Here is an 18,016-nt window from a genome sequence, read left to right on the forward strand (position 1 = left end):
TTTCTAACAAAACCATACTTTTTTTAACAAGACAAGCAAGAAACACATTTTCTGTTTATCTACTGGGATAAACAAAGCAGTAATTGGTAATTCATATCTTCCTTAAATTATTTTCCTCAGTAGGAACTGAGACACACAATAAGTGAGCATTGAAAGGAAGAAAAACAAACATCTGAAATGCTGCAGGTCTTTATCTCACAGCTATGATTATGAAGACAGCCTTTATAGGTCTTCCTCTGTCAGTCTGAAAAAAGTTCCATGTTACAATTAAATCAAATCAGATGTAAGAAAAAGAAAGGTATGAAACACTGAAGTGTAAAGATGCTCATTACCCTGAAAGAAAAATGAAACTGCATACAGAGTAACTGCATAAACCACACATTCTTGTGTCACCAGCAAAAACAATCTTATTGATATATATTTTTATATCTGACATTAGCTTGTAATAACATTTTCAAAGAATAGTTCTTTCCTATTGATTTTCTGTGCAATCCATTAGAGAGAATGCTATCACCTTTGAGTCAGCTACAGGGCTTTAACCTTTCAAGAAGTCTGGGAACACAAATATGACAGTTTTTCTGAGCAGCATTGATTGCTGCATATTTTAAGTTATTCTGTAGAGGAATACCAGAAAAATAGCTTCTAGATGCATAATGTATAAGCTCATTTACAGGAAGCAAGGAACAAATCAAAAAGGGAGAAGTGACACCTAAGAAACTGATAGAAGCAACAGCAATTTTGTCAAGATAGATAACAACATGGAAAATTTAACCTTATGGAAAAACTCTCTTTATTCAAAGCAAGCATTTTGACAAACAGCCTTTTATTTTGCAAACTGTACTTCCAAAAGGTAATGAAGAGTACCCAAAATGAAATAAAGAGCATTGCCCCTTGTCTCTGAGACCTCAGCACACAACCTGCCAAAGCTCCAAAATGTAGATTTCCCTCCCACAGACATCCAGTGACATGGAGACAGCACTAAGCTTCCTGTCCAATGCACATATTCACAAACCTCGTGGTAAATGTGAAAGAGAAGGTTTGCAAACACAGTGCTGCCATAATTCTCCATTCCTCTGCAGTTCCTCAGACCTAGGCTCGTGCTAGATTCAGATCAGCAGCCAGCTGATCTGTAAATGCCTCCTAAGGAAGGGTTTCCCAAGCCAAGATCAGAATCAATTTTACTTCACAGCTTTTACCTGAAAACCATACTATGTTACAACATAATAAACATCCAGCCAGGAGTCCATAAATATTTAACTAATCAGTATTGGTTTTGTTTCAGGCAGCTTGACAATTTACAGCTGTGTGCTTAGTGAAGCACAGGTTCTCCAGGCTCAGCAGAACACAAGAGGGGTGTTTTCCCTGTCCACATTCCAAGAAGAGATTCCCAAACTCCTGTCACTGACCACTCTGTTCTAACCATGCGTGTACCAGTGGCCTCAAAGGAAGGAGCCCGTCCCTGCTGGACCCCACTGCTTGAGGCACAGAAAGTGACCATCAAGGATGCTGTAACCTCAAATTCCTTACAAAGAGAGTGCCTGAAGACATGCAGGTGCCAAAATGGCTCCATTCAGCACACAAGGTATATTTGTACTACAAACAATTCCTGCACAAACGTGCAAGTTCAGTTGGAAGTGCCATTGCTCCTTTTGCACATTGAGAAGGCAGCAGCCACACAGCACAGCACATTTAGCCTGCAGTTACCCCTTGGACAGGGCCTGTCTTCTATCTCTGAGGCCACTGGTAAATACAGACCTACTCCTCCAACATCTCCCTCATCTCATCAGAAGTTTGCTGCCTACATACTTTGAAAACATGATTATGTTTTATACAGGTTGAGTTTAGACTCCAAGGCCCATCCATGCCATTGCTTACCAGGCATAGAAAGCAGGAAGCATTATTCTCTGGTACAGACTCCATTGGCATACTAGAAGATAAATCAAACAAAAAAAAATTAGCTGGATAAATTTCTTAAATTATAGTTAAAATTATTTGCAAGCAAAGCTAATATACTTGATCTTCAGCTTAAAAGCTTTGCCTAGCAGTTAACACTCTGACCTGAAGTATGGATGTGCTCCCTGTCACCTCAAAGCCAGCAACTCTACCACTTTTCACCAACCAAGGATTACATATCTATCTTTCACATTGCTCTAGTGAAGCCTTCAGGAAACTCTCATCATGAGCAGTGGTGTTAGCAGGCACATAAATACAAACATCCCACCCTTCATCAGCCAGCAGCAGTTGTTCTTGCAAGGAATTACTCTTTCAGTTCATTTAATAATCTGCCAAGTCTTCTGCAGAGACCTCAGCTCACTGTTCTGCACCATTATTGGCTTGTGACTGCAGAGATTCCAGACTCACTGGAGCACAAGCTTATGCAAAGCTGTGCAGACACAGAGAACAAACAAAAGCAGACTGGACATAATATCAGCAGATTCTCAAAACCATAATACCCAATTACATAATTAATTCTCTCATTCAATCCAGTTCTTCTGCCACTTCAGCAAGCTATCTGTCTAGTTACAAGCTTATCTTCATTGCTACACTACCTGCCCCAAAACCTGTGTCCCTAGATGTCATGTCAAAAAATCCTCAATTGGTAGAGAAGTCCCACTTCAAAATACAACATCCATCAAAACACCTACAACAACACATTATTCTCTTGCAAATCCCTTAATATTACTCAATACTGAAAGCCAATTAAAAAAAGCATGATGGGTCTTATGTTAAGGCAAAGAGAGGAGAAATTACTCATCTAAAACTTCCATAACTGCTGCTGCAAAGCAGCCACACGAGGATGTAGCAATTAAAAGTACAAGATTTAAGTGCATGTAAATAGATTTGCTGGGTATCGAGCTAAATGGTAAAATGAAACACTGTGTATGGAAAACAATCCTTCAGAAAAAATTACTCTTCATTATTGTAAACTTGATGATTTGAAAATCTAGAACACTTCAGATATAGATTTGCAAACTCTATTTGTCAAGTGAGTGCATCTTATTCCCTTCAGCAAGTTGTCCTGATTTTCTTCAAAATTCAAAAATCCTTCTAGGGGGAGGTTAAGTTGAAAGTTCTCTATATAAAAATATCTCCCTTCACATTCTTTTCTCGTATTTCTCAGCCCTGAATTTATAAAAGTAATTCCACAACACATTCGCTGAAACTCCTAATATAAATACAGCAAATCTCAGAGTCTGTAATGAGCGTTACATGAAACATGAGCAGGGACTGTGCTATCTGTGAGCCACCACTGCCCTCATCTGGGAGAAGGCTGAATCTCCCTTTCTACCAGGACAGATTTCAATTTTCCACATGATTGTTTGTTTCATTAGTTTTGGTACTACAGATCTGAGAATACATGCTGTCATTTACATTTTCCTTCAAGTTTAAGTGTCCTCTCTCAACGAAGAGATTCCTTTTAGATCCCCTAGCAAGACAAGGAGAAAAATCTGCTAGCACACCTGGGCAAACGAACAAATCAAATCACCAAACCAAGAAAACCACAGCACTTGCTTCCACACGAGTGGTAGCAAGTGATTTCAGTGCTGAATCCATCTACATACAAATGCAAACACCAAATATGCAGTGCAAACAAATCAAAAGCTGAAAACAACTGGGATTGAGTTCAAATAGAAAGAGGTAACAACAAAAATAGTGACAATGGGAATAGCTTAAACATTCTCCACTGTTATTCATAAAGGAATAACTACTCAAGGGTGGATGAAAAACCAACCTAAAGGGGGCAGAAGGACAAGAACTGCCATTGAACAGGTCTGATTTCCAAAAAAGGCAAGGAAATGGAGTCATGACAAGAAAAAATCGATTAACAATAATTTAAACCAATCAATGTGTCAAAAACAATAAGGAACCAGATCAGTTTAAAGGAGCAGAAAGACTCACACAGCCTTGACCCAGTATGACACAGAAACAGAAAAAACCCAACTAACAAACCAACATTATTTTGCTCTCCTCTTAAGTAAATCACAGCCCTATTGAAATAGCATTTTAAACAATAATTTTGGCTGTTAACATTTAATTAATAGCAAAAAACTTGAAATGCCTCTATTCCACAAGACATGCATTCGTAAAGAGCATTCTGTGCCATTTAAGTTGATTTTTAAACACTCCCTCCAGAAGCTGGGGTCAAGATAATATTTTTAAGGAAAATATTTAGTTAGCTGTTTAGTCTAATTCAATCCCTAGCAGTATCATTAAATATTTGCCTATTTATGCTATCAATGCACTACTCATTTGGCCCTTTCCACAAAAAAAAAAAGCTAAGTCATCCCTTCTCAGACTGGAAACCCAGTCCCTAAAACTGGCAGCAAATTCTGAGGCTCACAAGCTGAATTTTAACTGTTCAGTAATCAGTGCTGGTTTCTGCAGAAATTACTTGTCTCAGCTGTTTCAGATCTTGCAGTGGGAGGGTGACACAAGCAGAAGTCAGTGAGGCTGCTCACAAGCATTTCTTTATTTAAGCAAGAAGGAATGCGTTCCATGTTTTCAGCAAACAGCTTTGGCCAGCTGTGAGCAGGTTGCAGGGCACTTGGTCTCACTACAGGATTACTGAGTAGTTACAGCACTGTTTGAGCCTCCACAAAGTGGTATCAGAGACCACTGACTAAAAACTTGGAATTCTATATGCCATAGTTTAAGAAAACTATAAAAATAGTAGAGGCACGTACAGGTCAGAGGCAAGGTGAGAGCAGCACTGAGGGGACTGCAGCATCTCTTTCAATTACCAAATTTCACAGCACCTCTCTCACCCATATATTAAAAACTAAAAATTAGACTTTCTTCATCCTCCTCTGGGATCTGCTTTTCAAATGTGCAGCACCAGACAAGCAGCACAACAGGGCTCATGTTCCCCTCAGAGACAACACTGTCACTCCAGCTACATTTGTCTGACATTTTACATTCACACTTTAGGAGACTATGACTATTTCTGGACTGCAAAATACTATCTGAAGGACAGATAGATTATATACCCTGCATTCTAAAGTGGCAGGTTGCTATGGTTTCTCCTTGCAAGAACAAAATTCACTTCATTAGGTTATCTGAAGATCTGCACTAAAACCAAAAGGGGCCATCAGGGAAGCAGCCTGTCCTTTAATCACAGCTCTGCCTTCCTGAACACCAGTCCATTTTTCTTCTGAAACAGCTTTTGAAAAGAAGAATGTAGTTCTGCACATGAACTGAAATATCCTGATACTCCATATTCTGAGATGAGCTCTAACCACAGGGTTGGCACAACAACATGGATCCTGACTGAGTGGAGACTGCTGTACTGAAAACCTATGGTTTAGAAAAAGATATTTAACTCCTGGTTGTTTAAATTACTACCTGAACTACTTAAGTCATTTGGTAAATCACATTAGGAATTAGCAGAATCTCTTTTCTTGAAAATAAAACACAGATAACAGGACAAAATATTTATTTTTTAAAAAGATACAAACCCAGCCGAGGCAACTCCCATGACCAGGTATCACCCTGCTTCTGGAGATTGTGGCAGGAATAATGTATCCAAGTTACTTTTTTTTTTCCCCAGCAATCTTTTCTGTGTATTTTTGCTTATCTCCAACTCCTATGTGATCCATCAAACAAAAATTACTTGCTCATGCCATCTCTTTGGGCTCTTTAGCCAAGCACAGTGCCAAAGACTCCCAGTACTGCTTTTAGCAAATTGTTTTCAACCACTGAGATCTCCTGAATCCTCAATTAGTGTTTCAAGGTGCATTCTTTTGGGATTTATTGAAAAGTTGACTTTCTAAAAAAGAAATAACAGCTTCCAAGTGCAAGTGATTGACTTCCTATTTTTTTTTTCTTAACAAAAAAAAGACAAACCATGTATTTCCATCTTGCCAAGTCTCAGCTTAGAGGGCTCACCAACTGTTATTCCAGAGTAGTCAGGAACAATGAGCCCATTATCAGTAAGCCTAAAGCAACTGTGCAGCACCCACACAACCATTGGAAACATTCAGTCCATAAGCAAAAAAATTAAAATATTGAAACATGAAGCATGACTTTGTACTGTCTTGTAATGACTCAAGTATTTCTAACAGTTCTCTCTGAAGGGAACTGACACTTTCCCCAGGCTGCTCCTCCCAGGGTGATTAACAAAAACACACTTTTTCAGGCCTATTAATCACCACAAGTGTCCAGTCTCAGCTTTCCCTGTCTGTTCAACAAATTACTCTTTGTTCCAAACCCAGCTGACATGACACTTCCTAAAAAAGCACTCCTGAATCTTCTCAAAGTGGGAGAAAATACCTGGCGGAAAATTATCAGGGGAAAATATGTAACCATGAAGAGCACAAGACTGCTGCTAGTTTTTAAGTTTACAGATCCATGATTTCATAGCTCATCCACCCCTGGACTGTAGGGCAGCTAACTACACTCCAGTCATATTCATAATGCTTGCTGATGCTCTTAGCAAGGGCTGAGGGAAAGGAGTGTGAAACAGCAAAGGATTTTTCGGAATGGTGTCAACAGAAACACCATGTCAACATGGGAGCATGTCTGGCCAAGCAGGAGAGCAGGCCAGCCACAGTCCTTCCTGGACCCTGAACTTACTTGGGTGTATGGGTGTGTGAGAGCATGGGTGTGTGAGAAATGACTGGTCACTTTTAAAATTTCAAAGGTTTATTAAATCTCAACAAAAAATACAACAGAAGGATTAAATACGGGAAAAATACAGCACTGGGAGCCCCTGTGACTCTCAGCCACGTGCTTGTCTTTGAAACAGATGCTCTGCCTTTTATACCACTAGGCCCTCCTAAAGTCTTGTCAGTTGACTTCTTCCTTGCTGTCCAGTGGTGGAGATCACTTTCTTACACCTTGATTTGGGGTCAGGTGTTACTGCAGTAGAGAGCCAACCCTCCCCAAATGCCCCAACCACCAAGACCATCCTGTCTAACAATGCAAGAGTGAGGACACATTACAGTAACATTACTATACATTTACAAAACTTCTCTTAGCATGCATATAATGTTCACCCCCTGACTGTGAGAACCAACCATGTCATTACTCATCTATAACAGGTGGACATCTCAGGTGAGCCAGTGCACACATTTACACCCTGCAGGTGCTGACTGTGGCAGTGAAGATTAAACAAATAAATTTCTGAAATACATCTGACATGGGTTAAGCAGACAAGAGGTGAAGATACCACTCCTGCAACTATCCACTCTGCTTCTGTGGCAGGCTCCCCACCCAGCCCTGCAGCACTGCCAGCACTCCTCAGCTTGGCACAGGCACTGGGAGCAACGGGGGAGTGCCCTCGGCCACCAGACCAATCCACAAGAAATGTGTGTGTCCTTGTCTCAGGCATGACACCCACTGAAGAGGCAGAACAGACATTTAGGAGAGAAGAGGTAGCATCTTTGCTATCCAGTCTGAGTCCTCCATCTCATCTCTGCCCTCTCTTGAAGCAGCCTGCAGAGCAGATGGAGTACGAGCACTCACTGCAGCCACTCCAGTGAGAAGTCTGGCAGCTCACAGCAAGACACTTCTCAAGCTGCTGTCCAAGTGCCTACAGTAGCCCCACAAAGGTGTTGTGGGCTTCTGTTTGCCAAATGCCTAATCCCAAATTTTAGAATCATAACTTATATGTTATATTTAATCAACACGAACTGCTTTTCCTTGCTGTCACCTCAGTCCAGAATCCTTCTGAAAGAACAGAAAGCAGTGTTGATGATTTTGCCTGCTGTCAGTGGCTTCAAACCAGATCCATGGCCCACTGCTTTGTACAGCACTCCCTTAGTCTATTTTTAAGAGCAGTTTGAGAAATAAAAGCTATTTAAAACAAGCAGCATGAAAAGAAGTATCATTTGCTTCACATGATTATTATGTGCATAGTAATGACAGGAAGAATACTGCAAATGTTTTCCAACTCTTAAAAAAAAAAAAAAAAGAAGAACACTTCCTTTGCAATATATAATTTTGAATTTTAATTTAGATAACTCAGACTATTTACTGGCAACATAAATATCCATATTCATGACATCTGATTTGCTATAATCTTTATTTCTGATGTGCTGCATCTGTGAATACTTGAAGTACTTGAGTTTGCTTTCATGGGCAATTATATGGGAATGTCATCCAATAGCAACAGATTGATTTACAGTTTAGACTTCATAGCACCAAAAGACAATTCATTTTCTCTCAGATGGGCTGTGGCATGAGACCTGGGATTGATGCTTCAATTCTCATTTTTTTAACAAATTACTTTTTCTTGTCCAATAGACATGCAAATCAAGGGCATTATAATGAAGGTCAAACCAGTGCCTTTTCAATGCATTCTCTCAATGCATCTCAGTGGTTTGAAAAGGTCAGAGGAAGGAAGGGAAATGGACAGCAAGTAGAAACTTGGATTTCTTCTAAGTGTTTTGGAGGGGAAAGAGGCACAGGTACGGTATTTGGTCATTTCACCTTCACACCCAAGGAATCCCTCATTCTGACTTCCACTGAGCCTTCCAGAAATCCAAGCTTTTGCTATGAAAAACACATTTTTCTTAAAAACTTCTGCATCTCTAACTATATTTCCTTCCAGTCCCGCCTGCTGGAAGTTATTCTGAAGTAGAAAGGTTCTTCCAATAAAACAAATTTTAATTAATTTCCACAGGTGACAGGAAGAATTAAACCAACCCACAATAAATCCACAGTAAGTACAATAGGAGAAAGTAGTATGAATATCACTTTTGATGCATATATTGTCAGAGGGGCTGGAAAGTGTTAAAGACATGAACCCTTTAATGCCTTGTATTGGAGAAGTTTCAGTCATGCAGGAGGTGGGAGCAGTAAAGCACTGAATCCCACTAGCCTTCAGCCCTGAGGCACAGCATCTGCCCTGGCCTGGAAACCCAGCCAGGAGCCACGCCAGGGCTGAGAAGCCATTTATGCTTTAAGAGCCATTTGTACTGATGCCTTATCAAGGCTGGCCTAGAGCAGAGCCTAGACAGACTTAAAGAGTAAAGTGGGTATTTATTAAAAGGCCTCAGTGGATCCACCTTGAGCAGCACAAGAGCCCAGCCAGGACTACACCCAAGATGAACTAAAGTGGCCACAAAAATATGGATTACTGGTCACAAGATCTCTCACTTTTATAAGTTCTGGTCCATTCGCATACTTGAATTAATTGTGCCATTACAGCTTTAGGTTATGAAGTCCCATCCTTCTTGTTTTTTTCTTTGTTGTTTGGCCACGTTGTTGTCCATGCTCTTGGGCCTGAAATCTGGGTGGCTGTCCTTAGTCCCAAGCTAGAGAAGGAATTGTTTTGTCTCCCTACTCTGTGAAGAAATCTTACCAACACTTAAAATGAAGCTCAGAATTACACACTAAAGCAGCACAGAACCTGAAAAATACAAAAGTTAAAACCTAAGAGTTTTAACTCTAAGTTAATACCTCACGCTCGGGGAGCTCCAAGCGCCCCAACGAGCGGGACTATCAGAGCGGTCGGGTCGGGCCGGGTCGGGCCGGGCCGGGCCGGGCCGGGCCGGGCCGGGCCGGGCCGGTCCCTCTATGGCCGGGCCGGTCCCTCTATGGCCGGGCCGGTCCCCCAATGGCCGAGCCACACCGGGCCGGTCCCGGCCGATCCCTCCCGGTCGGTCCCAGCCTAGGGGCGAAAGGAGCGCGAGCACGCTCCCCCTTCAGGCGCGGGAAGGGGCGGGGCCAGCTGGCGGGGGCGGGGCCAGCTGGCGGGGGCGGGGCCAGGCGCGGCGGGGCCGCCAGAGGGCGCCACTGCGCGGGCGGGGCGCGGCTCGCGGGCTGGGGGTGCGCGCCGGTGCCGCGGGGCCGGACAGAGCCCGGCCCGACCGCCGGCCCCAACCGCCCGGCCCTGCTCCCCCTCCGGACACTCCAGCCCGTCCGGCCCTGCTCGCCCTCCGGACGCTCCAGCCGGTCCGGCCCTTCCCCTCCCGGGCAGGGAGCGGGGCCGCACAGACAAGGTAAGGGCGCGCGGCCGGCTCCCGTCCCGCCGGCTGCGCGTTTGGCGTCTCCGTGCCGTGTCTCTCCCGTCCCCTCCCGTCCCTTCCGTGGAGCGGGCGTTGTCCCTCCGTCCCTCTGTCCCTCTGTATTTCTGTCCCTCTGTCCCTCCATTCCCCCGGCGGAGCGCGCAGGTCGCCCGTCCGCCGGCAGAGCCCCGCGGCGGCGAGGGCAGGCCCGGGCATGTCCCGGGAGGCGCGGCCCCGCCGTGCCCCTCACACCCCCGGGCTGCGGGGCCGCGGCTGCCCCGGGGCGCTCCGAGCGTGTGCCCGGCCTGCCGCACCTCGGCCGCAGAGTTTGTGCGGGTTTGGTGAGTTTGCCGCGTTCCAGCTGTTTGACCGGCCGCGCTGTTTCTCTCGGCAGATGATCGATACCCCGGCGAGCGCCCGGGACCCGGTGCTGGAGCTGCCCGCGATGCTGGAGCAGGAGCTGCGGGCCCAGCCCCGCGCCGCCGGGCTCCGGCTGCTCGAGGCTGCCCACGACAATGGGCTGCGAATGACAGCACGGCTGCGAGACTTCGAGGTGAAGGATCTCCTCAGCTTGACTCAGTTCTTTGGCTTCCACACCGAGACGTTCTCTCTAGCCGTGAATTTCTTGGATAGATTCTTGTCAAAAATGAAGGTAAGGCTTTTTAAATGATAAGCTCTCAGCCTAGTTCCTATTCGAAACTGGAATGTTTTGGGTTTAGATGAAGGTTAAGCTCCTTCCAGAGATTTATGATTGCGCAGAGCTAAAAAATTGTGTTCTCCGTTCAGATTTTGGTATTGTTAAGAAAGGTTTCCTCTGGAAAAGGAAAAACTGAAGGATGTCCATGGGCTGGGAAACAGGACATGTTAATGGCTTAGACCAACACAGACTGCCTGTGCTGCTGCACTGATACAGAAAAAGTAAAATTACTTCTTATTTAACTGCCTTTTCAACCTATCAATTTACCCTGTGTATATGAAGATCCTGTTGAACACTTAAAATCTGGTCAGACATCAGTTAGCACTGCACTCTCCTGTGCAGATGTGACCTGAGTTGTTTTAAATTGTCTAACAAGACAGGATTACCATTGTACAATTTGGACAAGGACAAAAGCTTGTTTTGCTTGTGTGTTCAAACAAAAATGAGAAAGCTAGATGGAATGGATGGGAAAATGATGGTTTCAAAGACTTGTGAATCCAGATTAGGCAGTAAAAATCGGGGAATAAAATAAGACAATTTATATATACATGTACATATATATGTTTGTATACATAGTTAAAATAAAGTTGTAATCCCCCAATATTTTACTATCACTCACCACGTAGAACACTTTATGTCCTAAAGCCTTCCTATTAGGCTATTTTAGAACTTTATTAGCAAGTCAGTTCTACCTCAATCAAAATTGCTCTGCAGTCTTTGCTTTTTAGAAGAATGAGATGCAATTTACAGTGCATAACTGTTTATTTGTTCAGCTAAATAAAGATAGTAACGTACAGTAAAAGATTTAGTTTTCAGTCTCCAAAACAAAACAACCCCTCATCCCTCATAATTTTTTGATGAAATAGATTGGTGCCTACAGTTTGATACTTGCATGTTGTAATAACTGATCAGAGGCCTTCCTCTCTAAAAATAATTCACTTTTCTTTAGGTACAGCCTAAACACTTGGGCTGTGTTGGACTCAGCTGCTTCTACTTGGCTGTGAAGGCATCAGAAGAAGAGAGGAATGTGCCCTTGGCCACTGATTTAATCCGAATCAGCCAGTATAGATTCACTGTTTCTGATATGATGAGGATGGAGAAAATCATACTGGAGAAGTTGGGTTGGAAAATCAAAGCTATAACTGCCTTCCAATTTCTACAGCTCTATCATTCATTCATTCATGAGAATTTAAGCTGTGAAAGGTACAAGAACTAATGCTGATTTTGCTATAACTGCCTAAGACCAGAAAATGTAGAATGTAGAACAATAAGCAGGGAAATTGCTTGAGTACTTGGCCTTTCTATACTTTAAAAATACCACAGACTTTTCCCCCTACTTGTAATTGTCATAAATGTGAGCATCTGTGGTTTAATATTATTGTAATTTTAAATATTATTTGCTTAAATGGAGTATTGCTCTCTGAGCCGAAAACCAAACTTGCTCAATAATGGTGGTATAATAAATCTCTGTTTATGCTGCAGTGAAGTATTGCCTCATTGTAAAGATTGCAAAATCTGATTTAAAAAGATTCCTTTTGCTAGTAAGCACTGAAATTCCTTGTTAAGCCTGCTTTGGTAATGCAACTCTTCCCCAGTGTAACACAAGATTTATTTTTGGCATTGAGGCTGCCAAAACTGAACACCTGTTTGAATGTAACCCCAGAAGTTCTGGGACAAGTGAGACCTTTGTTTAGATAATGAACATTCTTGCTGCTTCTCTGAGCTCCCAGAGTGATGTTGCCTTGATCAGTCTTGCATTCCTCTAGATTCACTCATCTGTTCTTATTACAGGAGAAAATACCTTAATTTTGAGAGACTTGAGACCCAGCTTAAGGCTTGTCACTGCAGAATCATGTTTTCTAAAGCCAAGGTAAAGATCTTCAAAGTTCAGAGAAAATTAAACTGCTGAAACTTAGCAAAGCAGTGTCTAAAAACATCTTCTCTCTCTCCAGCCTTCTGTCTTGGCACTGTCTATTTTGGCACTAGAGATAGAAGAGCAAAAACTGCTGGAGTTGACTGAGCCATTGGAATTTCTACAGTTACATTCCAAGGTATGTGCAGATAAAATTTCAGGGGAGGGTGGAAGCAAAGTGCATGGAAAGGTCTACACAGTGGGGAAGGAACAGGTGCATTGGCATATTGGTTTCTTTTGTGGCTTTCTTGTGATGTTTTGTTGGGTTTTTTTCATTTGGCCTGAGATATTTGGCTGCCTGTCTTGTTGAAGAAGCTGAAAGTACATGTACAAAGTAAAGATTTAGCTAGTTGTTAACACAGGACATTCTGTCTTGTTATGTAGATAAGCAACAGAGAATTGACCTTCTGGAAGGAGCTAGTGTTGAAGTGCCTTAGAGAATATTCCTCAAGCAAGTGTTCCAAACCAAATGTGCAGAAATTAAAATGGATTGTGTCTGGACGTACAGCTCGGCAGCTTAAACACAGCTACTACAGAATAGCACACCTTCCTACCATTCCAGAGACCACCTCATAATAGGTAAGGCTTTGTAAAATCTGTAAAATCAACTTCTGATAATGTAGAAGTAAAATGTTAACTACCTCCAGGGTTTTACAGGTTACCTCCTGGAATCATGCAATAGAAGTGTAGTTGCCTGTTCTCATGTTCATGCTTAGACCATGCTGTACCTAAAGAAGGGACAACCTAATCAATGTATGAACACTGGAGAAAGAACTGATGTGTGTCGTGGTACCAGAAATGTTCTATAGACATTGGGACCACACTCACACTAAAATGTGAAGTAAAGCTTGGAAAAGGGGAAAAAAACCTTTGCCTTGCTCTTAGCCAAAAAGAAAACCAGGCTGTTAGAATGAGTTTCTTGTAATTGTTCACTTGAGCCACTTAGACAGTTTTATACAGTTTTACTTGTAGAACTGCTTAGTGAAGGCTAAAATCTGTAATTCAGTTATTCCTGTTACTGTTGTTTTACTCTGTAAAATGGTAAACTTCTTACCTAGACTTTACTTCCAGAGGCTACACGTTTTTCTCTAACAGCCATCTTGCTGTTTTGCTATATTAAGATCTCATGCTTTGTTTGGCTCTTGAAGAAAGCATTTCTGTTGACTGGTTTGTTTGGGTTTTTTTACAGGAGTACAATAAAATGGGAAGACCATCCTGTGACCTTGTCAACAGGCGCACAGATATCTGAGAAACAGTCTGAAGCGTGATCTTAATAATGAAGAGCTCAACTCATGGAAAGAACATGTAACATTTCAGACTAAAGATCCTTCCAGCAAATACCAGTTCTTTTCATGATGAATTCAGTATGTGGTGTCAGTTTTCATTCTTACTTGGTAGACTGTTCACTAGTCAGTGGAATAGCACAATCCCAATACAAGGGATTTTAACACCTTAGAGTTTGTAGAGCAGTTTGTGTAATCTAACCTCAGTTTACAGTAACTGCAGGTGCTGAATTAGGTATTAATTTTTAAAACCTGGTTCACTTTCTGAGGATTATGCAATACTAGGAAAATCTGATGTGCAGTAGTGCAGTGCTGCAGTGTGTTAAGAAAAGAAAGACTAATCCAACTCAATCCTAATGACAACAGCAAATGCCTGCCAGCTCACCTGGTGTGCTGTTTGGGCAGTACCTTGTGTTCATGTGTTCCTGCCAGGTTGGGCACTGGCCTCCTACCACAGACACATTAAACAGCAGCCTGTGATACCCACTGAATGTGTCAGGTAGGTAGAGCAGGAGAAAAGAGGAACTTTACTGTGTTCCTTTAGCAAAGACAGTCACTAGCACAGCATCAGTAATTGCAGTATTTGGTAAGAGCTGTAGTTGGCTGATGCCACTCTCATTGAGTGTAAAACTTGGTGATACCTGATGAAGGACTAAGGCAAAGAACTGGGTCACATGTTACCCTGTCATGCCCTAAATCTGACATTAGTTTTCCAGAGTTTTGCTGTACTAGAGGTAAATGCTGATACTGAACAGGCACATTGTTACAGGTACAGTAGGAGCAGGGCTAGTTCCCCCCGTGGCCTCTGTGTAGGAGTAATCCAGATGAGAAACACTGAAGATTGCTTCAACTCTGATCTCTTTCATGGTAAGCTTTGTAAAACACAACTGTTCTGAAGACCAGGTCAATATTTGAGGCATTCATGCTTCTAGTGCTACCAAGGAAGTGAATAATAAGAGTGTATTATTGTATGTTAGATGAAAAGGGGTTCTGGGAGAGTTGCTAATGTCCTCTTGAATTCTGCATCACTGTGGGACAGAGGCTGTTGGCAACAGGCTGTTAAAGCTGATTGTTATATGGACTGATGGAGTGGAGAAGGAGAGATCAGAGTGTGGGATGAGGTGTTGGCCAGCCAACCCTTCCCTGTGATGGTAGCAGCTGAGGTGGAAACCATTCTTTGCATATCTCAAACTAGTTAAAGCTTTCACAGAAGACTCCATACCAAAGCTCTCTACTGGACAAATCAAATCCTCTCATGAGCTCATGGGAGTGATTGCACTGCAAAACATGTAAGTGGCTGTCACACCTGTCAGCGCTGCCTGGGCATTGTGCTGACCTGTGCAAAGTGATTCAAAGGTGTGGTCAGCCTGCTGGGAGAGGATGCAGTGTGCAATTCTAATTGTCCTGTCTCAAGATATGTACCTTTAAATTAAACATTGAAATGTGCTTAACTAAGTAGCTTTTTTCCTGTAATGTGTGTTATGAAACATATTAGTAGGAAGCCTATAAATGTGACTTACACCTGAACAGTACCTGGAGAAGAATTTTCAGGCAGGAGGTAAGACATAATGCAGATTTTTTTTTCCCCCAGTTTATTTTTATAAGAGGTTGAGGTTGTGTAGGAGGAACCATATGAGAAAATGCTAAATATATGAAAATATCTGTTCTTCAGCAGTGAATCACAGAATGGTCAGGATGGAAGGGACCATGGGTGGGATCAGCTGGTCCCACCTCCTTGCTCAAGCAGGGTCATCCCAGAGCACATGACACCAGATTTTGTCCAGACATTTCTTGATTAACTCCAGTAAGTCAGACTCCATACCATCTTAGGGAAACCTGTTCCTGTGCACAGTGGCTGCACAGGAAAGAATTTGTTCCTCATGTCCAGGTGGAACACAGGCATCACAGAATGACTAGGTTTGAAGAGACCTTCAAGATAACAGTGAGTCCAACCCATGCCCTGACACCTCAATTAAGCCATGGCACTGAGTGCCACATCCAGTCTTTTTAAACACATTTGGGGGTGGTGACTCCACCACCTCCCCAGGCAGGCCTTTTTAATTCATCATCACTCTTTCCATAAATAACTTTTTCCTAGTATCCAACCTGTATTTCCTTTGGTACAGCTTAAGGCTGTGTCCTCTCATTCTGTCAGTTGCTGCCTGGAGAAAGAGACCACCTCCCACCTGAATACAGGCACCTTTCAGGGATCTGTAGAGAGTGATGAGGTCACCCCTGAGTCTCCTTTTCTCCAGGCTGAGCACCCCCAGCTCCCTCTGGTTCCTCACAGGTTTGTGTTCCCAGCCCCTCTCCAGCCTTGGTGCCTCCTCTGGATGTGCTCAGCATCTCAACATCCTTCCCAAGCTGAGGGGCCAGATCTGGACACAGCACCCAGGGTGTGCCCTCACCAGTGCCCAGTGCTGGGGCAGAGTGACCTTCCTGCTGGCCACACCATTCCTGGTCCAGGCCAGGAGCCACTGGCCTTGGCCACCAGGGCACTCTGCTGGCTCATGTTCAGTGGGCTGTCAGCCAGTACCCCCAGGTCCCTTTGTGCCTGGGCACTGTCCAGCCACACCATCCCCAGCCTGTAACACTGCAGGGGGTTACTGTGGCCAAAATGCAGGACTTGGCTCTCAGGTTTATTAAATTTCATCCCCCTGGACTCTGCCCATCCATCCAACCATTCCAGGTCTCCCTGCAGAGCCTTCCTACCTTCCCGCAGAGCAACACATGTTCCCAGGTTAGTGTCATCTGCAAATTTACTAATGAAAGACTCAATCCCCTCAACCATGCCATCAATAAAGATACTGAACAGAGCTGGCCCCAGCACAGAGCCCTGAGAACACCACTGGTGCCTGGCTGCCAGCTGGATGCAGCACTGCTCACCACCACTCTGGGCTGGCCATGCAGCCAGCTCTGAACGCAGCACAGAGTGCTCCTGTCCCAGCCCTGGGCTGCAGCTTCTCCAGGAGTGTGCCAAAGTGGGAGACAGTGCCAAAGGCCTTGCTGAAGTCCAGATACACAACATCCACAGCCTTTCCTGCACCCAGCAGGCAGGTCACCTGGTCATGAAAAGAGACCAGGCTGGTCAAACGTGACCTACCCCTCCTAAACCCCTGCTGGCTGGATCTGATACCCTGGCCATCCTGTAAGTGCTGTGTGATGGCACTCAATATAAAGTGTTCCATTTCCTTACTGGGTACTGAGGTCAGGCTAACTGGCCTGTAATTACCAGGATCCTCCTTCCCACCCTTGTGAATGAGTATCACATTGGCCAGCTTCCAGTCATCTGGAACATCACCAGTGAGCCAGGACTGCTGGTAAATGATGGAGAGCAGCTTTGCAAGCTCATCTGCCAACTCCCTCATCATCCTGGGGTGGATCCCATCTGGCCCCACGGATTTATGAACATCCAAGAGGCTCAGCAGTTCTGACTGCCTCCTCCTGGATAATGGGGACCATTGTGCATTGCTCCCTCACACCATCTACCAACCCAGGAGGAGAGTTGTCCTGAGGACAAGGCATCTTCCCACTAAAGACTGAGGCAAAGAGTGTGTTAAGCACTTCTTCCTTCTCATCTGTGGGTACTGAGTTCTCTCCCACATCCAATAGGTTGGTCCTAACAAAGGTTGGTTGTGTTGTGCCCATTGTCTCTTGTCCTGTTGCTGGGCACCATGGAGCAGAGTCTGGTCCCTGCTGTGAGCCCTCCCTGCAGACAGGGACAGACAGGGATGAGGTCCCCTCTCAGCTCTGTCTCCTGTGGAGGCTGAACAGCCCCAGCTCCCAAAGCCTTTCCTTGTAGGGACACCCTTCAATCCCTTCCACGGCCTCTGCTGGACTCACTCCATGTCCCTCTCATCTTGAGCAGCCCAGCTGGACACAGCACTCCAGACCTGGCCTCACCATGGCTGAGCAGAGGGGCAGGATCACCACCCTGACCTTCTGGCAATGTTCCTGATTCACCCCAGGATATAATTGGCCTTCTTGCCCCCAGGGCACTGCTGGCTCAGGGACAGCTCATTGTCCACCAGGACCCCAAGGTCCTTCTGCACAGAGCTGCTCTCCAGTAGATCAGCCCCAGCCTGGTGCATGGGGAGATGCCTTCCCAAGTGCACATAAGCAAGAATAAGAATATATCCTTGCATTAAGACAAGTGGTAGATTAATATCTGACT

General features: G+C 44.1%; 1 protein-coding gene across 1 annotated transcript; it reads left to right on the forward strand.

Moving 5' to 3' along the window:
- The first annotated feature begins 9,773 nt into the window (after positions 1-9,773).
- On the forward strand, positions 9,774-15,300 carry CCNG1 (cyclin G1). The gene is made up of 7 exons (XM_058034793.1): positions 9,774-9,944; positions 10,345-10,602; positions 11,597-11,850; positions 12,439-12,517; positions 12,600-12,698; positions 12,944-13,138; positions 13,749-15,300. The coding sequence occupies exons 2-6, from the start codon at positions 10,345-10,347 to the stop codon at positions 13,133-13,135; spliced, it is 882 nt and encodes a 293-aa protein (XP_057890776.1). The 5' UTR covers positions 9,774-9,944; the 3' UTR covers positions 13,136-13,138; positions 13,749-15,300.
- Positions 15,301-18,016: the final 2,716 nt, after the last annotated feature.

This window comes from Melospiza georgiana, chromosome 15 (genome assembly GCF_028018845.1).
Source record: "Melospiza georgiana isolate bMelGeo1 chromosome 15, bMelGeo1.pri, whole genome shotgun sequence".
NCBI classification, from domain to species: Eukaryota; Metazoa; Chordata; class Aves; order Passeriformes; family Passerellidae; genus Melospiza; species Melospiza georgiana.

Bases quoted from the DNA above. Each gene is read 5' to 3' on its own strand.
- CCNG1 (XM_058034793.1), top strand. From the start codon at position 10,345: ATGATCGATACCCCGGCGAGCGCCCGGGACCCGGTGCTGGAGCTGCCC. The intron at 10,603-11,596 runs GTAAGGCTTTTT...ACTTTTCTTTAG, and splicing joins GATTCTTGTCAAAAATGAAG to GTACAGCCTAAACACTTGGG. The intron at 11,851-12,438 runs GTACAAGAACTA...TTCTTATTACAG, and splicing joins GAGAATTTAAGCTGTGAAAG to GAGAAAATACCTTAATTTTG.